General features: G+C 49.1%; 1 protein-coding gene across 1 annotated transcript in view; it reads left to right on the top strand.

Moving 5' to 3' along the window:
• DLAT (dihydrolipoamide S-acetyltransferase) overlaps nucleotides 1–23,161 on the top strand; it is a 199,589-nt gene that overhangs the window by 5,124 nt on the left and 171,304 nt on the right. The window contains exon 2 of the mRNA XM_086957184.1: nucleotides 15,186–15,287. Within this exon, the coding sequence (XP_086813310.1) occupies nucleotides 15,186–15,287 (102 nt within the window). The remainder of the gene's footprint in view (nucleotides 1–15,185; nucleotides 15,288–23,161) is intronic.

Here is a 23,161-nt window from a genome sequence, read left to right as displayed (position 1 = left end):
CCCACACACACAACCCCCCCACACACCCAACCCCCCACACACACAACCCCCCCACACACACAACCCCCACACACCCAACCCCCCCACACCCAACCCCCCCACACCCAACCCCCCCACACCCAACCCCCCCACACCCAACCCCCCACACCCAACCCCCCACACCCAACCCCCCACACCCAACCCGCCCACACCCAACCCGCCCACACCCAACCCGCCCACACCCAACCCGCCCACACACAACCCGCCCACACACAACCCGCCCACACACAACCCGCCCACACACAACCCGCCCACACACAACCCGCCCACACACAACCCGCCCACACACAACCCGCCCACACACAACCCGCCCACACACAACCCGCCCACACACAACCCGCCCACACACAACCCCCCCCACACACAACCCCCCCCACACACAACCCCCCCCACACCCAACCACTCCCACACTAACTCCCCCGCACACTAACTCCCCCGCACACTAACTCCCCCGCACACTAACTCCCCCGCACACTAACTCCCCCGCACACTAACTCCCCCGCACACTAACTCCCCCGCGCACACTAACTCCCCCGCGCACACTAACTCCCCCGCGCACACTAACTCCCCCGCGCACACTAACTCCCCCGCGCACACTAACTCCCCCGCGCACACTAACTCCCCCGCGCACACTAACTCCCCCGCGCACACTAACTCCCCCGCGCACACTAACTCCCCCGCGCACACTAACTCCCCCGCGCACACTAACTCCCCCGCGCACACTAACTCCCCCGCGCACACTAACTCCCCCGCGCACACTAACTCCCCCGCGCACACTAACTCCCCCGCGCACACTAACTCCCCCGCGCACACTAACTCCCCCGCGCACACTAACTCCCCCGCGCACACTAACTCCCCCTCACACACTAACTCCCCCTCACACACACACACACACACACCGCCACAACCACACACACACACACCGCCACAACCACACACACCGCCACAACCTCTCACTACTTATCAGCCTCCTCTCAGCCAGGTAGCGCGATCGCGATCAGTTTCAATTTCACGCGATCAGTTTCACTTTTCACAGATACTAATTCAAATTGTGTTACCTTTGGCTTATTTGCAATGCAAACTTTATCCCAATAAGATGCTGTAACAAGCTGCAAGTCCGCTACGTAAGCACATTTATTTGCTAATTATTTTCCACATAAGGTTGCAATACCATAAAGTGGAGTTTTCAGGATTTTGAATAGTTTCTTGTTTGAAGATGTTACTCTCTCCTGCGCACCCCACTCCTGTACTAAGGTTATGAGCGACTTGGCACCCACCTTTCAGAGGTTTTTGCATCCACCCAAGTCTGGCCTGGCACTGGTGCATCCCAGCCTGGCACACACCGGGTGATTATCTCCGCACCTCCTTCTAGACCCCAGCTCCCCACTGTTTGCAGTCTGTCACCCACCCCTCACCTCTCTGGCATTCACCCTTCACCCCTCAGGCCTGGCAGTCACTCCTTGCACCTGGCACTCACCCATCTCCCTCTCTGGCACTCAACATTGACTCTCTATGACACTCAAACATCACCTCCCTGACACTCACCCTCCACCCTCCTAGTACTCCTACTTCCACTCCCTGGTACATATCCTTCACCTCCCTGACACTCACCCATGTCCCTCCTGGCATTTGCTTCTTGCCCCCTTGCCACTCACCCTTCACCTCCATTTCACTAGCCCTTCATCCCCCTAGCCTGGCCGCTACCCTTCACCGCTTGCACTCCCCCTTCTACTCCCTGGCACTCACCTTTGACCCTCCTGACTCTTACATCTCACCTCCATGGCACTCATCCTTCATTTCCCTGGCACTCACCCTTCATCCCCCTGACGTGGCACTCGCCCTTCCCTTCCCTGGCACTCACCCTTCACCCCCATGGCCTGCAGTCACCCTTGTCCCTCCTGGCATTCACTCCTCACCTTGTTGCCACTAGCCCTTGACCCTCCTGGCACTAGCCCGGTTACCCCCAAGAACAAAAAATAACAGGCATTGGCATAGCCTATAGGTCGCGCCTTTGGGACCTTTTATAAGTGTTTAGCCACACAACAGTTGATTTTGTTGCACCAAGGATGTTGTACTGCATAACTAAATACTTATAAGGTCCCAAATGCAAGACCTATTGGCCATGCCAATGCTTGTTAGGTCTTGCCTGCGGACAGTTGTTGCAGACCCACTTACTTTAATACATATACTTTTCATCACCCCTTGCTCTTAATTGGCCAGATTTCTTGTCTATCTACTTCTCCTGCTTTTTATTCAGTGATTTTTTTTTTTTTTTTCTCCTTCTTTGCTTGTCTTTCCTGTTTTCTGAGTGGATGATGTTGTTCCACCACTTTCATTCAGGAGACTAATTTTCTTTCTTTCTATTCTTCCATTGGAGTGCATGTGTTAATTTCTCTATCCCGCGTATGCTGCTTCCCTTTTCAAATTTCATTGCTTCCCCCATCAGTTTTTCAATTTTATAATACCCACGATCCATTGATAATCCCCTGCTTGATTTCCTTTCCCCCTCACCTGCTCCTCAGTTGCACTACTGCCCCACCCTGACAATATATCTTTTTTTAATTTATGTACCTTTCCTTTCTAAACATGTAAGTATGCACACATTACATAATTTTTATTTTTTAGTTTACCTCCCACAATGGATATCTGCCATCTTGGAATGTTAATAAAAAAAATAGCATTGGCAAAGCCAATGGGTTTCGATGTCTTTTAGCCATGTTGTACAGCAGAGTGGCATAGATTGGAATGGAGTGGGGTAGAGTAGAGTGGAGATGAATGATGTAGAGTGGAGTGCCCTGGATTGGTGTGGTGTAGAGTGACAGAGTAGGATGTCATTGTGTAGAGTGGCATACAGTGCAGTGGCGCAGACTAGAGTGCAATGGCATAGAGTAAAGTGGGGTAGAGTGGAGTAGTTTGCCATGGAGTGCAGTAGAGTTGTGAAGAGTAGAGATGAGTAGTGTACAGTGGAATAGAATGCAGAGGACTTGAGGGGTGTAGAGTGCTATGGGATGGAGTGCTACGGCATAGAGAGGAGAGGAGAGGAGTGACGTGGCATAGAATGGATTGGTGCAGAGTACAGTAGTCTGAAGTGTTGTAGAGTTAGTTGGTACAGTGGCTTGGAGTGGTGCAGAGTAGAGTGCGGTGGTGCACAGTAGAGTCCGGTGGTGTAGAGGAATGCAGTTAAAGGCCTGCGTCAGAGCCTCAGTTGAAGTTACGGGGTCCTTAATCCCTGAATAGAAGCCACTCTCATAGGTTTTTTCAGTGTTTCACAGAGGTATAGCAATAATAATGTTGCACCCTTCTTTAGGGCGAGGTACTATTCGGTTCGTCAGAACCAGAAGTAGCGAGTCTTATGTTTCTAAGTAGGGCTTCTTCATCCCGCCTCTCATTTTGGCTCTCTCCCATTGGCTGGCTTCCTAAACGGAGGCCAGCCATTGGAGGAGAGAGCCGTCCCTCCAAATAGGCTCCGTCCTTTTCGGATTTGGAGGTGTGTTCCTTGCTGTTCTTTCCACTTTTTTCCACGCCTCTTTTGAACAGCAGGAACACGCCCCCAAATCCGAAAAATCTCCGAGCTTGAAATCGCCATTTTTTTTCCTTCGCAGTGAAGGTAAGCCGTTCCTCACTGTCCTCTTGCGTTTTTCCCCCTGCCTTCTGCTGTCTTCTTGCCTTCTTCCCCCTGCCCGTGTATGTTTCTCGCCCCCCTCCTGCCCCGCTGTCCGTGTATGTTTCCCGCCCGCTATCCGTGTATGTTTCCCCACCCCGCCCCGCTGTCCGTGTAGGTTTCCCACCCCCTCCCGCTTTCAGTGTCCTGTGCGCTCTTGTTTGTCCCGTCCGATTTGTTATCGTCACCATCCCGTTGTCCCGCTCCCCCCTCCCTCCGCCCGCAGCTCTCCTCCGTCCCGAAACGTGAATAACATTTGTGCAACCCTCAGATAAACAATTAGCCTGAGCAACAGATGCGTGAGTCAAGATGTACAAAGGCGATACGAGTGGCAGGTTCTCCGGTCAATGGGGCAATTGGTGAGCTGTGTTTGCAGTTGTGGCTGTCTGGCTTTCTCCGTGTTATTGTCATCCCGCTGTGTATGGCCCCCTTCTTCCGGTGTGTCCGTGTCCTGTGCGCTCTTATTGCAGTAGTGGCTGTCCCGCTTTCTCCCTGATGCAAGGTCCGGCATGTAAGCTATTTTTTTTTCTTTCTATGTTTCCCTGTCTTCCCGGGTCCTGTGAGCTGTGTTTGCAGTTGTGGCTGTCTGACTTTCTCTGTGTTATCGTCATCCCGCCGTGTATGGCCCCTTTTTTCGGTGTGTCCGTGTCCTGTGCGCTCTTGTTTGTCCTGTCCGATTTGTTATCGTCACCATCCCGTTGTCCACCCCCCCCTCCGCAGCTCTCCTCTGTCCCGTTCTCCCCCCTCCCTCCGCCCACAGCTCTCCTCCGTCCCGAAATGTGAATAACATTTGTGCAACCCTCAGATAAACAATGAGCCTGCACGTTCTAGGCACTACATGATTTTCTCCTCGCACAAACACACGGTGAGTCACAGGTGTAGTACAGGTTTGCAGACAGGCTCTGAGTGGCGGGTTGTTGTGGTCTGACTGCGTGTTTGTATGTTTCCAGTGAGACTTTGCCGCAGGCCAGGCTCAGGGGAGCATATCCTATTGTTACGAGGCTGCCATCCCGTTGTGTATGTCTCCCTCCGATTGCAGTAGTGGCTGTCCCGCTTTTTTTTGCTTAAATTTTGTTTGTCCCGTGTTTTTGTCCCCATCCCGTCGTGTATGTTCCCCTTTTCCCGGTGTGTCCGTGTCCTGTGCGCTCCGATTGCAGTAGTGGCTGTCCCATTTTGTTATCGTCACCATAATTTTTTGTTTGTCCCGTGTTTTTGTCACCATCCCGTCGTGTATGTTCCCCTTTTCCCGGCGTGTCCGTGTCCTGTGCGCTCAGATTGCAGTAGTGGCTGTCCCGCTTTTTTATCATGAAGCTGAACTTGTAAACGGATTTAACCATGCTTCAATGTACACATTACGGTGCCATTGTAGTGTGCAAGATGATTATGTCCAGAATGTACTAAAGATATTCAAGCGGTGAAAAACGTTTTTTAATGCATATTTACCGATATGCTGCATTTACACACACGACGTGCTATATTTCTGTATGCATATATATTTACTCATGGAAGTACTCATGGGACTCTTGACAGTTGTAGCACCTTAGAAGAATACATTATTCTTTATGCATTTCAAGAAAGATGTAAGTGTCTGTAAAACTTGGGCATAAATCGGCAAATATCGTACTTTGCTTGTGAAACTAGACAAAAAGAGGGAAGGGCCGATTAGTAGCTTATAAATCATATTTATTTAATTAACTTACTTTATGAGGTGTTTGACAACTTACACCAGAACGTTTAATTGGCATTTCTCGTTGTAGATGGCACACTTGGATGGTATTAATTGTATCGACTCTGGGTGAGGCGGCTCTGTTGGATTCGAATCTGTAACCTAAGGGTCCAAGACAGATTCCCCTGGCAGGCTCCCAGCTTCCAGAGCTGTCTACCCGATATATGGGAAGAATGCAATAGGTCACAGCATATTTATTTTTTATTTATTTTTAAAGTTTTATATAGCGCGAACAAGATCTTTGCAGATATCAGAGCGCTTTACAGAAACAGTAGGTAGGAAAACAAACTGTTGAAAACAGTGTAATATTCGGTAGGGAGTGAGTAGCAAAGTAGGGTAGTACTCGCACAAGAGTATGCACACTAATAACAATCAAGAAGCAATAATATTGAAGCCGTGCAATGACGATTCGAGTAAGATTATAGCACCCCAGAGGGTGAGTAAACACACTGTTGAGAACAGAATAATAGGCAGTAGTGAATGGATTGCAAGTTAGTAAGGCACTCAGGTCACAGTGTACAGCCCTAGTAAACAATCTGGAAACCAAATAATAAAGCATCTGTGCTATGATTTTGGTCCAGTAGCAGACGTAGAAGAGTCTAATATAGATAAGCAATCAGGTAGCCGGTAGACTAGGAGCCCTGTACTGTCATTGATCCAGTAGCAATAGGGTTCAGGTGAACTTAGCCATAAGGATGGCATTTACCTCTTTCTTGAAGAGTACAGAGGAGGGGATAAGCCTAGTTTCTGGCGGGAGTGCATTCCAGATCCTGGGTGCCATTCCTGAGAAGGAGCGTTTGTATGTTTTTTCCTTCCGGAATCTGCGAGGTTTCAGGAGGAGATTCTTTGTGCTTCTGTTGGATCTCGAGCCTCCTGATATAGTCAGTTTGTGAGTGAGGTAGTTGGGTGACTTGTGGTGTATAAGCATAAGAATGTAGAAAAGGGAAGGGGCCTATTCCTCCAATAAAATCGGACAGCTATCTGTGAAGGAGAAACCTTGCTGTGATAAGGCTTTCTGAAAGTGTCTGTAAAACTTGGGCATAAATCGGCAAATGTCGTACTTTGCTTGTGAAACTAGACAACAAGAGGGAAGGGCCGATTAGTAGCTTATAAATCATATTTATTTAATTAACTTACTTTCCCCCCACCACTCTCTTCCCCCCACCACTCTCTTCCCCCCACCACTCTCTTCCCCCCACCACTCTCTTCCCCCCACCACTCTCTTCCCCCCACCACTCTCTTCCCCCCACCACTCTCTTCCCCCCACCACTCTCTTCCCCCCACCACTCTCTTCCCCCACCACTCTCTTCCCCCCACCACTCTCTTCCCCCCACCACTCTCTTCCCCCCACCACTCTCTTCCCCCCACCACTCTCTTCCCCCCACCACTCTCTTCCCCCCACCACTCTCTTCCCCCCACCACTCTCTTCCCCCCACCACTCTCTTCCCCCCACCACTCTCTTCCCCCCACCACTCTCTTCCCCCCACCACTCTCTTCCCCCCACCACTCTCTTCCCCCCACCACTCTCTTCCCCCCACCACTCTCTTCCCCCCACCACTCTCTTCCCCCCACCACTCTCTTCCCCCCACCACTCTCTTCCCCCCCCACACCACTCTCTCCCCCCCCCACACCACTCTCTTCCCCCCCCACACCACTCTCTTCCCCCCCCCCACACCACTCTCTTCCCCCCCACACCACTCTCTTCCCCCCCACACCACTCTCTTCCCCCCCACACCACTCTCTTCCCCCCCCACCACTCTCTTCCCCCCACCACTCTCTTCCCCCCACCACTCTCTTCCCCACCACTCTCTTCCCCACCACTCTCTTCCCCCCACCACTCTCTTCCCCCACCACTCTCTTCCCCCCACCACTCTCTTCCCCCCACCACTCTCTTCCCCCCACCACTCTCTTCCCCCCACCACTCTCTTCCCCCCACCACTCTCTTCCCCCACCACTCTCTTCCCCCACCACTCTCTTCCCCCCCACCACTCTCTTCCCCCCCACCACTCTCTTCCCCCCACCACTCTCTTCCCCCCACCACTCTCTTCCCCCCACCACTCTCTTCCCCCCACCACTCTCTTCCCCCCACCACTCTCTTCCCCCCACCACTCTCTTCCCCCCACCACTCTCTTCCCCCCACCACTCTCTTCCCCCACCACTCTCTTCCCCCACCACTCTCTTCCCCCCACCACTCTCTTCCCCCACCACTCTCTTCCCCCACCACTCTCTTCCCCCACCACTCTCTTCCCCCCACCACTCTCTTCCCCCACCACTCTCTTCCCCCACCACTCTCTTCCCCCACCACTCTCTTCCCCCACCACTCTCTTCCCCCACCACTCTCTTCCCCCCACCACTCTCTTCCCCCCACCACTCTCTTCCCCCCACCACTCTCTTCCCCCCACCACTCTCTTCCCCCCACCACTCTCTTCCCCCCACCACTCTCTTCCCCCCACCACTCTCTTCCCCCCACCACTCTCTTCCCCCCACCACTCTCTTCCCCCCACCACTCTCTTCCCCCCACCACTCTCTTCCCCCCACCACTCTCTTCCCCCCCCCACCACTCTCTTCCCCCCCCACCACTCTCTTCCCCCCCCACCACTCTCTTCCCCCCCCACCACTCTCTCCCCCCCCACCACTCTCTTCCCCCCACCACTCTCTTCCCCCCACCACACCACTCTCTTCCCCCCCACACCACTCTCTTCCCCCCCCACACCACTCTCTTCCCCCCACACCACTCTCTTCCCCCCACACCACTCTCTTCCCCCCACACCACTCTTCCCCCCACACCACTCTTCCCCCCACACCACTCTCTTCCCCCCCACACCACTCTCTTCCCCCCCCACACCACTCTCTTCCCCCCACACCACTCTCTTCCCCCCACACCACTCTCTTCCCCCCCCACACCACTCTCTTCCCCCCCACACCACTCTCTTCCCCCCCACACCACTCTCTTCCCCCCCACACCACTCTCTTCCCCCCCACACCACTCTCTTCCCCCCCACACCACTCTCTTCCCCCCACACCACTCTCTTCCCCCCACACCACTCTCTTCCCCCCCACACCACTCTCTTCCCCCCCACACCACTCTCTTCCCCCCCACACCACTCTCTTCCCCCCCACACCACTCTCTTCCCCCCACACCACTCTTTTCCCCCCACACCACTCTTTTCCCCCCACACCACTCTTTTCCCCCCACACCACTCTTTTCCCCCCACACCACTCTTTTCCCCCCACACCACTCTTTTCCCCCCACACCACTCTTTTCCCCCCACACCACTCTCTTCCCCCCACCACTCTCTTCCCCCCACCACTCTTCCCCCCCACCACTCTTCCCCCCACCACTCTTCCCCCCCACCACTCTTCCCCCCACCACTCTTCCCCCCACCACTCTTCCCCCCACTCTTCCCCCCACTCTTCCCCCCCCACTCTCCCCCCCCACTCTTTCCCCCCCACTCTTTCCCCCCCCCACTCTTTCCCCCCACCACTCTTTCCCCCCCACCACTCTTTCCCCCCCACCACTCTTTCCCCCCCACCACTCTTTCCCCCCACCACTCTTTCCCCCCACCACTCTTTCCCCCCCACCACTCTTTCCCCCCCACCACTCTTCCCCCCCCCACCACTCTTCCCCCCCCCACCACTCTTCCCCCCCCACCACTCTTCCCCCCCCCCCACCACTCTTCCCCCCCCCCACCACTCTTCCCCCCCCCCACCACTCTTCCCCCCCCCCACCACTCTTCCCCCCCACCACTCTTCCCCCCCACACCCACCCCTCTCTTCCCCCCCCCCACACCCACCCCTCTCTTCCCCCCCCACACCCACCCCTCTTCCCCCCCCACACCCACCCCTCTCTTCCCCCCCCACACCCACCCCTCTCTTCCCCCCCCACACCCACCCCTCTCTTCCCCCCCCCACACCCACCCCTCTCTTCCCCCACACCCACCCCTCTTACCACACACACTCTACTCCCACACCACTGGTATTTCTCTGCAGGTTGGTCCTTTAAATAAATATGACTAATACATGATATTGGAAATTAGCTTCAGTTTTGTGGGTCTGCATGGTCAGGATCTCTGTTCTTTCTCACCCTCAAATCTTAGGAGGGAATTATTAACGAGCAGTTAAATAACTTTAAAAGGCTCCTTAAGATCCAAAAGGACCACAGGCAACAATTCCTAATTCAATTGAGCCACTGCTGGAAGGATTAAGCTGACTGCTCAGGTTGCAGGGCTGGGCAGCGCTGACTAAGCCTGGAGAAACTTTTACAACTCTTCCTCTGGGTAACAGCGGGGGAAGCGTTATAAAAGGCTGAAGGCACAAATTAAACTCAGGCAGCCGTGTTCAGCCCGGACTCACGTGGTGTGACCTATCCTGCAGCAGGCACCACCAAGCTGAGACTGTCCCGCAGCTGCATCGTGTTATATTCAAATTGATGGCATCGTCCCTTCATTGCTGCACTCTCTGCTCAGCCCCGCCGCATCCAGCCTGCAGCCCTCACTCCTCCACTGCACCATCACTCACTGCTGCACTCTCTCCTCAGCCTCTTACGGTACCGTCCTTCACTAATGCACTCTCCTCAGCCTCTCACTGCACCATCCCTTCACTCTCACCTCAGCTCCACTATACCGTCCCTTCGAACTCTCTCACTCTCTCACTCTCTCTCACTACCTCACTCTCTTTCACTAACTCACTATCTCTCTCACACACTACTACACTATCTCTCATTCACTCTCTCTCTACCTCAATCTCGACCTCACTACTCAACTCTCTCTTTCTCACAGCATCACAATATCACTACCACAATAACAATCTCTAACACACTACTTCACAACTTCACTCTCTATCTCACTACCTCACTCTCTCTACATCACTACCTCACTCTGTCTATTACTATCTCACTATCTCACTCTCACTGCCTCACTATATCACGACACGCTCTCTCAAAAATTCACTACAACATTCTCACTACCTCACAACTTCACTCTCTCTCTCTAACTCACTACTTCACTCTCTATCTCACTACCTCACACTCTCTATATACTACCTCACTCCATTTCTATATCACTGTCTCTCTCTCACTATATCACAACACACTCTCTCTAAAGTTCACTACATCACTCTCACTACCCCACAACTTCACTCTTTCTCTAACTCACTACTTCACTCTCTCTCTCTCTCTCTCTCTCTCTCTCTCTCAAATACACTAACTCACTTTCACACTCATACACTACCTCACTCTCTCTCTAGCTCACTACTTCACAACATCGCTCTGTTTCGATCTCAATACAGCACAACAACTCTCACCCTCACTACCTCATTCTTTCACTACATCACCCTATCTCTCACTACCTCACTCTATATCTACTTCACTCTTCCACAAAACAAAAATAACTACATCACTACTCAAATTATATCAATAAAACTCTCACTCTCTCTCTCACTAACTCTCTCCATAACATTACTCTATTTCAATATTACTCTCACTACCTAACTATAACACAAGTCACTCACTCAAAAAATAACTACAACACTCTCGCTGACTCACTCTCTATCTCACTAGCTCACAAGTTCACTCTCTCTCTCTCCAACTCACTACATCACTCTATCTCACTAAGTCACTTTCACTCTCTTACACTACCTCAACCCTTCTCTATCTAACTACGTCACAACATCACTCATTGTTTCTGTCTCACAACCACCAAAAAACACTCCATCACTAACTCACTCTTTCACTACCTCACTCTCTCTGTCTCACTACCTCACTCTATCTACCTCTCTCTCTCTCTCACTCTCTCGCTTTCTATCTCACTAAGTCACTTTCACTCTCTTTCACTACCTCACTCTCTCTCTATCTCACTACCTCACAAACTCACTCACTGTTTCTATCTCACTACCTCAGAACATCCCTATACCTCACTCTTTCACTACATCACTTTCAGTCTCTCACTACCTCACTCTATCTACCTATCTCTCACTACATAACTCTCTACTCCACTCTATCTCACTACCTCACTATCTCACAACTTCTCTCTCTCAAAACATCACTACCTCACTCTCACTACCTCACTCTCTAGCTCACATCACAACGTCACTCTCTTTCTCTAACTCACTACCTCAATCACTCTCTCTCACTACCTCACTTCTATCTCACTAACTCACTTTCACTCTCTTTCACTATCTCTTTCTCTATCTCACTACATCACATCACTCTATGCTTATCTCACGACCTCACATCACTCTCCCTCACTACCTCACTCTTTACTACCTCACTCTCTCTCACTACCTCACTCTCTCTCACTACCTCACTCTCTCTCACTACCTCACTCTCTCTATTTCAATACCTCACTCGCTCTCTCTATCTCACTACCTCACTCTCTCTCTGCTAATGCAATAGGTATCACATATGCAAAAAATAAAGCTAATGCCAATACAAATAACAATGCCATTTATTTAGGGATACAAAAAAAGATAAAAAAATAATGAGCAATTCCAATAGCTCTACCTATAATATTGCCGAGACCGTTGCATTGTAAATGCTTGTTATTTGGAAGGCACGCAGATTCACGGTCGCACTTTACGCTACAAGGATATGTGTATTCTGTGCCTCGACGACTGGCCAATTTGCTGTCCTAGTTGAGCCGATTTGCTTACATTGTTGGACAGAGGGATGGGAGAAGAAGCAACATGGGAATGATGACTCACACGCAAAGCACATCAAGGTTCTTTTTTTTTTTTTTCAGCATTGGCAAAGAAGCATTGTATGCCTTTACCTGATTTGGAACAGAATTATCAAAAAGAATTAGCAAAGCAAATATGTTTCCATTGCATATAACAAGCCAGAGTGATGGACTTTTGCAAAGCTTATTGTTTTTTAGGGTCCTGTAGCAGTAGTAGGGGAGGAATAGGCAGGAGACGTGTCTTGGTTTTGGTAGGATTTATTCTTTGGTACAACAAATCAGTGCAAGTCTTGCGAGGAGCTCCTCGTCTTGGGGATCGGCTTCTCTCTTGTCGAGTCTTCCGGAGTATTCCCTCCTCCCTTCGTCGGACCGGGCTCCTCCTTCGGGTCGGCTCCGTTCTGACCCAAGTTCCACCGGTGAAAGGGGAAACACAAAGAGGCAGGTATCAGTACTTCCTTCTTTAACCAATATCACAACAAGGGGGGGGGGGCGTGAGGGAAACCGTCAGTGCTCACAACCGTAACATAAACGTGAAAGGGGTGAAGGGTCGGGTTCCCGGGAATCAGGGTTACACTATGTAAGGCTTTTGCCTTTCTTCAACACCCAGCCCACGATACGGGTACGCACCTCGGAAAGCCACACCCCTCCTGGTGTGCGGCTGGGCGACGCGTGATGTTGGCCTCCTGGCTTTCTCCTCAAAGCGTCCTTCCTCCGTCCCTGATGTCACTGGGGTAGCACACTCCTCGTTGTTCTCCACTCCTTCCGACTTCTCCTTTTCTCTCTCCGCTCCGCTCAACACACTGCTCCACGCCTCTCCTCCCTTCCACGTACTGTCCGCTCCTCCGGTGTAGTAACACCCCTGTGTGCGATCACCGCCGACGTTTATCGGGACTCGTGACTCCTCCTCCTCCATACGTCCGCTCATCCAGTTAAAGGGCCCAATCTCGTCCTCCTCATCACAGCTGTATTTTTCCACACTGGTCCATTCCGGGAGACTCTGAGGCTGAGGAGATAAGAGGGGGGGGGGGGTCACAGGTTATAGGTTCACGGCGGGAGACAGGGGGGGGTGGCACGAGACCGTCCTCCGTGTTACAGGTCCTCACCCCAAACAGAGCTTGGCAGAACTGGCACTATACTGATACCGTGCTAAGTTACAGCCTCTAACTAAAGATCACAACAGACTAATTTCGAAGCAGAATTTCTCTCACCACTAGGAAAGTTGAAGCTCACCATAGTAATACAGATATCTCAAGTGATCTTTCTTTAGAGGGACTGTCGTTTATACTTCTGTCTATTTTGTCACAAAGGGCAAGTCAATTTAGGAAGATAAGGCACAATCGAAAGTAATTTCAGGATCGCAATGTATTACTTTCAATGTATTGGTCTTATTGATCACCACAGGGTAGGACTATGTGTCTGGTGAATGGTCCAGAGATTGTAGCGAGGCGGGCATTTGGATGGGGCTGTCTGAACGTCATTTACCACCTCTAATACTCGGTTCTTCAGAAAATCAGAATGTGATATGAGCTACATTTATGGAAGGTACATTAATGCTTACTAGATAAAAGTTAAAAAGTCTGTCATTTATTATTGTGTTATTTAATCTGCGTGACCGCTTGAAGTGACTTGAAGTGAGGAGAGTGAAGATGTGGGCCTGTATATGTGAGTTATAGCTCGCTCAGTACATTACAGGGAACTGTGGCCCCTAATGCCACTGTGAATTCCTTCTGCTGATTTGTCAAAGTTCAATCGTTGCTGTTTTGTATATTTCACTAGAACTTTAAAGATGACACAGTAGACCTTTTAGTAACCATCAGTCATTCGTCTAGGTCATGTGTGCATGTATTGGTTGCTCTGTGAGCTTTCATTGCACCAAATAGGGGCGAGGGCAAAGCGGCACTTCTATTCTCATTTCTTCTATCACCCTTGTTTCTGATACGGCCCGCATGTTCCCAAAACCTGAAATGCCCATCCCACAGTTAAAGGGTACAGAGCTGTACTCCTCCATGAGACTTAAGAGGTCTTTCTTCCTGCACGTTCTAGAAATGACTGAGTCATTTTCTGTTAGGGTAAATGTAAGGGGAGCTCCTTTTGGAGGCATAATAAGAAATCCATTCCTTTATATTGGTGGAAATGAAGGCTGTATTATGATAGTAAGTTTTGCTTACTGATAAGAACCCCTTACTGGTAGTTATTTGGATCCTACATCATTTGGCTTAATTAATACTCAGAAAATTAACTCGCTGTATTTAAATGAATACATTATTCTCACTGCAACATAGTTACTGTTATTTTTCAATGCAGAATACCAAGTTCATTAAATGGCAGTGTCAAACTATGATTTACAATGGTACTCCATGAGCGCGGAATAGAAAGTCTCCGGACTTCCAAAAGCACTAGTTGATCATAACTGTGAGCTTGTCTGTGGAACACAGTCTTGTGGTTATGAACCCTCCCTAACAAAAAAAACTTAAGCTTGAGCCAGGTAAAAACTCAACATATATTTTGTGTGTGTGGAGGAACTCCTCACCCTGTTAGGCCCCTTGCTTCTCAGACTCCGTTCCATAACAAACCCCCAATTGAACAAAAAAGACAATTACTATGATCGTCTGCACATTTTTGCATTACGTTGTATTTCATTCATTCAGTAACTACAATAAACTGATCATGGGACCTGCAGAGTAAACTGTATGTGCCTGTCAGTCTAATCTAAACGCACCATATGCCTCCTAACCCCATCCTCCATCAAAAGGGTAAGTGATGTGACCTGAGCTTGGATCAAAGCACCACATTTGTTATTCGTGCATAGTACAAAACACTTCCCACACAGTCAAACCCCAAGTACAGCCACCCTTCCAATCAAGCTGTCCCTTTGGCATGTCGTGTAACCTGTCCAGGATTCTTGTTGGCACGTCCTATGTTTAGGAGTTTCCAATATACACTTGAAAGGCAGTCGTGTTTTTTTTCCATTAGAGCATCAGGTGTTAGGTTTTTGTGGTTCAAAAGAATAGATTCGTTTTTAGTATGGGTGATGTTATACATTGCTTCAGACAAGGTGTTTAATGAGTGGAGTATTCCTTTTCAGGTGACTCTACCTGCCCTCTCACCAACGATGCAGACGGGAACAATTGCTCGCTGGGAAAAGAAGGAAGGAGACAAAATTAACGAAGGGGACCTGATAGCAGAGGTAAGAAGGACCAGTATGCTCTTCACATTCTGGGGAATCTGGTTTTGAAGGTTTACATTCGTATCTCCCCTCTAATGCTCCTAAACAATTTCTTTGATAATGAGTGTAAAAAAAAGTCTGCTTCTTTCAGAAACATGCGCTATAATAAATCTTGGTTTTAAAACTGTTTTTATTACATGAAAGGTAAAAAATAGTTAACTTCTAAGAGAGAAGAAATGTAGAACTAATGCTACTTGCATCACACTAATATCTCATGATGGCTGTATACCAAATTAATTAAACTGTTTTCTCAGATGACCAAGAAAATCTGACTTTAAATTTTGAAAACTTTTCCCAAGAAACTATTTAGTCTTGCTACAGTCCCTACAGGGGTGAGAGAGCAGTTTTTGGGTATGGCTTGACAGTGCATGTTTTCATACCTTGCGTGATCAACAGAAAAATAACTTAAAGTAGTACTACTGAGGAAGGGGCTTTGTCTGCACCCACAAGTTGATTACCTTGAGTACAGCATTTGATTGGGTAGAAATTGAGTGTTGCCGCAGAAAAAAAGTCTGTTGTACTCTTGTAGGCCTCTGAGGGATTTTCCTTCAACCAACATGGATGCCATGTTCCAAGGTAATGACGTAGATGTTTGGAAGAGGAAAAGCAGCATCACATGCAATGCATGTTTTTGAAATGTTTTAAATGCATCAGACAGATTAGTACACATGATTGTACTCTTAATTTCACAGTGCTTCATACACTATGGTTGGGCTGGTGTTCCCATCAGGGGCAGTCCCGCACAGGCCAGGAAGCCATAGCACGTGGGGCCTGCTTCCCTGCTTTGGAGTACATACTGCACACATGAGATGGGGCTGTTCCATATTCTAGCCAGATGCACAGAGCAGGATGGCCTTCTGAGTAACCGCCACCATCTGTGGGTAAAAGATACCAGCAGCAGATGTGGAAGAAGCCTGAGAGGGAGATGTGCAAGGGGTTGATCCGGGGTAAACTGCTAAGTACGCTGTTACTCCAGCTGCGTGGCTTCTCCTTAGGGTGCTTCTATCTGAGTGAGAAAATTCAAATGGTAAGGGGACGGCGAAAGCAGCTTACCAGTGTGTACATTTTGATACAGACACTGGCACAGTTTGCCTTCTCATGTTGCTCAGACTAGACCGACTGCTTCTCTTTTGAAGAGTGTGTTTTCCTAAACGATGAGTCTGTCAACATTGGATATTCGAAGCTAGCACTTGGGAGGGGCATGAAAGATAGAAGGCTGGGGAAGGCTCAAGTACTCATCTTTGCAAATCCATGTGCTAACCTGTGAAGTAAACCAGTAGTGGGCCCTCTTCACAGGAACACATTGTCTTGGCTCTGTAAGCCTCAGAGCAGCAAATTGGGCAGCATTTTGGAGCGTAGAAACAGAAGTTTTCTATTTACTCCTTTCTCCTTCCTTTAAAGACAGTAACATGGGACCAGTAACACAATACCATTTTGTTTTTATCAGAAATAAAGACATTTCTGGTTTTCCTTTACCTTTGAAATGAGTTGGGTTTTTAATAAGTGAAACAAACTTACCATTGCTACCCCTAGCCCTTGATGGATGCAAGGACAAAGGTAATCCTACAGTACCATGCACACAACAGAATTAATGACACTGACAGTGCTTTTTGTGGATAAAATTGTTTCACAAGTTTGATTAAACGGCTTGGGTTAGCTCACAGGCTATCCAGGTGTCAACGGTGAGTTCATAGAATTGCTGAGTACAATGCTTAGAAAGTTGGAGCTTTCCTGTTTGTGGTATTGGCACCAATGCACTTCAATTATTTGCAGCTCTTTCAATGAATGTTGCCACCCTACGCTTTTCTTCTGTTTCATGCTCCTGAGAAGTCAGACCATGGCCAGTTTCCACAGCTGCTCAGGATTCCAACTGCTTTTTGAGGGATTAAGGAGCGCTGTCACATCATCCCAGGCCCTGCTATAATGATTCCAGCCTGAGGAATTCCCCTCTGGCTCAAGATCCACTACCTGGAGGCTTTTATAAATGTATCACGCTTTAGGATCGCCATGTAACTTGTGAGCTGGAAAAACCCAATTCACAAAGTCCAGTTTTTTTAAAATCAAGTCACCCCCCCCTTCCCAAGTGCTATCCAATGTTGACATACTCATCGTTTAGGAAAACACACTCTTCAAAAGAGAAGCAGTCCATCTAGTCTGGAGTTACCTCCCAAAAGTCTCCCTGCAGGTGCCATGACCGGCTACGATGCTTGTGTTTTTTACTTTCATTGCTTATGAAAATACTGCTCAAAGGTAGGTGAGAGAAGCAGAAATAGCTTCATTGTCCTATTGTGGGCTATAAATTACAATATCTGAAGTTTGTATGAACTACCTTGTATTTTCCTAATTCCTAGCAGACAATACCCATGACACTTATTTATCAAAAATGTAATCCCTTCAATGATATGGTTTTCAAGGCTTGCAGTGTTAGTAACTTTGTCATTTTAGGTCAACCTATAGAATTGTTCTTACACATATTAAGAATGTAAAATATGGGGGCGGCGTGGCCAAATGCCGAGGAAGCTTGCTGCTCGCTAGAGTTGTGACAAGCCCGCGCAGTGCTGTGATGGCGCCCACTTATAAGAAACCTCCCAGGGCAACGGAGAGACAGGAAAGTAGCAGCGGTCTACCAGGGCATGTGGGCCAGGGCCTGAAAAGAATAGAACCTCCAGAAGCCTGGCGGTGATGGTTGGCTCCGGATCAACTTGAGAGACTCCTGCAGAGCAGTCTGAAGGAAACTGTGGTACTGCAGTGGAGTCGCGCCCCTCCCCCTTGAAGGTTGGGGGTGGAAGGGGGGGGGGGGGGGTGTGGGGGGAGGGTGACGGGCAGCAGGCTGAAGTGCGGGGTTCTGTCTGGGCGACCGGAGTGGTGCTGCCCAGCCTGGAAACAGGATCCAATTTGCAGGTCACCCGTTTATCTGCTGAGAGCTGAACCAGTGGGGGCTCTCTGGCCTACCTGCATCATGACTACCTGGTTGGCCTTTCAGAGTCGACGCCGATGGTGCCACGGAGGAGCACCAAACACACCCAGCAGAAGAGGTGAGCACAAGTGTGCCCCAGGTTGAAGGTGACCGCGAGTGTTGCACGTTGGAAGGGGCAACCCTGCCTGGCCACCCCTCGACAGCAAGAAACAGGATTGCAAGCAGTAGGGGCTGACTGCTGAAATGTCTGCTCAAGGCCCCTGGAGGCAGCCATTCGTCACCCCAATATAACCAAGGAGTGTCAGGGAGGTCACAGCTGGGTCCTCTCGTGGAGGTACAAGAAGGGGGAGTCCTCTGCTGTAGAAGAGTGACCCGCACAGTGGCAAAGAACGCTGTACTAGACCTGCGGAGGACAGTGGAGTAGCTCACTGTGGTTTTGCTTGACAACCCTTGCTGACCAGGTGGTGAGGACACCACATGACCGATCTCCGGGCGGGGCTCTGCATTGGCTAGTGAACCGATTCACTGCCTTCATAAAGTGTTTGACTGACTTGTGGCTGTTGGTCGAGTAGACCAAAGCCTAGTGCAACCCAGACCGCAACAGCGAAGAGCGGGCCTGGTCTCCTGGGGGCAGGGGGGGAGGGGGGTGCAATGAGTTCCAACAGGCCAAGTGGAGTGTTTTTGCCACCCATGGTCAGGGACACTACCCTTTAATACCCAGAGCACTTGCCTGACATTCACTGGCCACCTCCCCAACCAAGATGACAGTTGGGAAAGGAATGCGTGGTATGCACCAAACTAATCTGGACAAGTTCACGGTTCATAAACGGCAAGGGCAGGCTCGCGCTCTCGCCCAGCCACCGAGAGAGGGTGAGACCCAAAGCTGAGAGATGTTCTGACAACTGTAAATAGAGTGCGCACATCACTAGAAACTCGCATGGACTCCATCACAACGGAAGTTTTATCAGTCAGAGAGGACCTCCGAAAGATAAGAGACAGTCAAAACAGTGGAGAACACCATAGCCAACCTTCAAAAGAACTCGAAAGTACTAAAGTAGCAAGTCTGTGACCTGCAAGCCACAACTCAACTAGCTAATCTAGATGAGAATGAGCGCAGATCGCCGCAAAATAACATGTGAATAATTGGAGTCCTGGAGCGAGCAGAGGGGCCGGCAACAGACCTCTTCGTAGAGGAATTGGTGACACAGCACCTTCAACCGCAAAGCCTCTAAAATTCTTCTTGGTTGAAAGAGCACACCGGGGCCTCAGGGGATGCCCGAAACCCAGAGCTCCACCAAGACAGATTTTGGCTCATATTCAACTTCCGAGACAAAGATGCTGTATTACAAACTGCTCAGAGCGAACCGCCGTAACATATGAAAACAATGCCATAACCTTCTTTCTGGACTTTACTGTAAAAGTCCAAAAACAGTGGTGAAGTTTCTGGAAGTCAAGAGTGTTGCGGGACAAGAGTGTGAAATACTTCATGCTCTTCCCTGTGAAGCTGAGGATCGAGGCTGATGGCAAGGTGTGGTTTTTCAAGATCCCAGTGATGGCTTGGGAATGGTTCGACGGATGGAGACAGTGGTAGGTATAAGCCGCAAGCCGCAAGCCGCAAGGCACAAAGGGACAGACAGTCGAAAAGACAGAGCTCATGGAGCATACAACCCAAGAAACTGGACGAGCGAGTTTTGAGGCAACAGGACATGAACTGCCTTCTTTGGAGTGAGAAGTCGTATGGGAACATGCTTGCTTGCTCACTCTCTCCACGTTCCTTGTTCTGTGGAGGGACCAATCGAGAGTCAGGGCGATGACTAGAAGCCCAATGGCAGATCCGATCCAATTAGGGTGCCAAATCCTTGGGGGACCCCCAGCAGCGTTGGACCCTTTCTGACATAGTTCTGATGGGGATTGCCCTGTCACAGCGGAGGACTGATCTTTCGTAAAATTGCAAATGTACTAGTTCCCTAATAAAGAAAGGAGGGCGGTGGGCATAGGAATTATTATGCCACAGTCATCCATAATTCAGGTTTGGGTAGGGCGATAGGCACTCTGCATATTTGGGGAAGCGGGTAGTGTCAGACCTGGATTGCAGGGGGGGGGTGCTACAGCTTACATTACTAAGAGTTACTTTATCAATGATTACGAGGGGCAGGGTGAGAAGGGATTACACTCCCTTCTATCTGAGTTAACCCTTTTACTGCAGGGATAATTTATGTGGGCGGGGCCACGTCGGACCAGAGCTTAGAGTGAATACACCAAATTGGATACTACCCCTGCAACCCCACATAGGGGAGGGAAACCAAGAACTGGTGGGTTATCAGACAGACGATGGCAGACACTAGGGTTGACCCAGGATTGCGGCTGGTTTCATGGAATGTCCATGATCCGGGAGACTAGCTGAAACAAGGGGTAGTGCTCCAATACATAAAACAACACTCCCTAGATGTAGTCTTGCTACAAGAGACTCGTTGGGTAATACCTCTAAAGCACCTTTCTCCCTGACCATAGACCACACCTGGGCAGAGATACACAGGGCAGATATATAGCAGTGTCCGGCTCATGGGAAGGTAAGACTCTTACTATCCTGCCGGTATATGTCCAACCCCGCCCTTCCCCCCCCCCCCCCCCCCCCCTCCCCAAGCACTACATAATATAGCCTTCCAGGTCCTGGGGTAGGTACTGCTGAGTTTCTCATAGGGAATGCTCCTGATAGAAGGGGATTTTAACGTAGCATTGTCTGAAAAATAAACAAGCATTGGCAAAGCTAAAAGGTCTGATATTGGTGGTCAACATTTTGGTTTTGTCAATGGGTTTCATGTTTTGACATGGTTTATATAAAATATTAATGTTGTGATAGCTGTCGGGTCCTCACCATTAGAACAAACATTGGCAAAAAATATCCTTTGGTCTCAAAAAGCACACATTGCCCCAGTAGTCCATTGCACTGAGCAAAACTACTTTGCTTGCCGATATATGTTCCTTATGAAAGAGCAGAATGCTGTCATTCACTGTGAAGCCAGCAGAGAGTGATTTTGAATAAAAGTCAAAAGGTCTAGGTTAATGCTGACCTATTTAAGTGCCCAATTCTTAAAGAGTCACAAAAGTGCACCTATAGTATATGTCCTTGTGTTAACGCTTATTTACAGGTTTCATGAATTAACAGGGATTTACAGACGTAGGCTAGTAAATCATCGTCCTAGAAAATATTTGTGATCTGCATTTTAACACAAGCAAATGTGTAGATTTGCTCATGCGAAAATCTGTTGAGCAACTAAAAGTTCACCTTCCCTCCAACCACTTTTTTTCCCAACTCTAGATGAAGTTTTACTTCTGCCCTTGTCAAAAGTAAATTTCCAAACTTTCTCAGTATGGCAAGATTAGAGAAGAGCAGATGAACCCCCCCTAAAACATGTAATGTGGTAGGTTTGCAAAGGTTCAAAAAGGCATTTCAACCCTGGAACTATTGCTTACCGCTTCTTCCAGCCCCATTATGTAGTTCTGCAAAAAGGTTGCAAAATAAGGGAGTCTCTCGTATTAAAACTACTTTATAGATTGAGCCCTTTCATAATCAGAGAGACTATTATCAGAGTTCCTATCTAATGAGAATTCTGCAATAATTTGTCGCTGCTCCGCCTGGCACCAAAGGGACAAGTGGATGTTTTTACAGGACAAGTAGATTTATGAAGCAGCTTGTCCCATGGACCTGTAGATATTTTATTAAATTCCACACCCCTGCCGCTACACAATATACTACATTCTCACCCTAGTCGACCACGCTGTACATTTTAATTTTAATTTTTAAAGTAGTGCAGCACCTGGAGAGAGGCATTTGGACCATTCACAGCTGTGGGCAACCTGCACCACGGCCCGGGACAATCATTTTGCTGAATCCGTAGTACATGAAGTTCCTGCAGGTTATGAAAGGACTGATACAGACGGTGGAAAACTACTTTAAAGAAAAAGAGGCCTCCGTGGAATCCGCACAGATTTTATGGGGAGCCTTTAAGGCTGTGATAAGAGGACAGGTAGTTTCCCTAGTGGTGGGTTGTGAAAAGGAAAGCAGCGGCCATGGAGAGGCTAGTGAAGGAAATCTTAGATTTAGAAACAGAACTGACAGGAGATGACCCACAAAACCATCGATCACGCCCTGAGCCTAAAAAAGAAAGAATATAAATATTTAGCAATGGAGGCCAGACACGTAGCCACACAGCACAAAATATATGAAGTGCGAGACAAAGCAGGTAAATTGTTTGCCTGGCTTAACAGGCGTGAGCGAGCGAGTAGACTAGTCACCGCCATTAGCACTGATACAGGATAAGTACTTGGGGACCCGCAAGAGATTGCAGAGGTATTTGCCACACATTTCTATTCCATCTACACACCGACCGTGACATCCATGCGATCAGAGGCGAGGGAATTGCTGGCAGATATACCCCTTCCCACCCTCACCTCTGACAACCTAGCATTGTTGAGTGCGACATTTCAGATGAGGAATTGGCCCAAGAGATCTGTAGTATTCGATCAGGAATGGTGATGGGACCCATTGGCCTCCCAATCAAATTATATAAATTGGCATCTAACAAGGTAGCCCTTACCTTAAAAACATGTATCTAGAAAGCAGAGAAAAGGGGAATCTCCCTGAAGACCAGCGGCTGGCCTCAATAGTAGTGATCCATAAAGAGGGTAAATCGAGGGATCTCCCTGCTTAATGCTGAAGTCAGAATTCTGGCTAAACTAATCACATCTTGGCTCGTGCAGATCATTCCGAGACTTGTACACTCTGACTTGTACGAGAGCCCACTAGTGCAAGTGGTGGTTAACTACAGGATATCCAGACCATTCCCTCTCCACAGAGGGGCAAGGCAGGGCTGTCCTCTGTCACCATTATTCTTTGCCCTAATACTCGAGCCCCTGG

This window comes from Lissotriton vulgaris, chromosome 2_1 (genome assembly GCF_964263255.1).
Source record: "Lissotriton vulgaris chromosome 2_1, aLisVul1.2, whole genome shotgun sequence".
NCBI classification, from domain to species: Eukaryota; Metazoa; Chordata; class Amphibia; order Caudata; family Salamandridae; genus Lissotriton; species Lissotriton vulgaris.
This window is presented reverse-complemented; position numbering and strand designations above follow the sequence as displayed.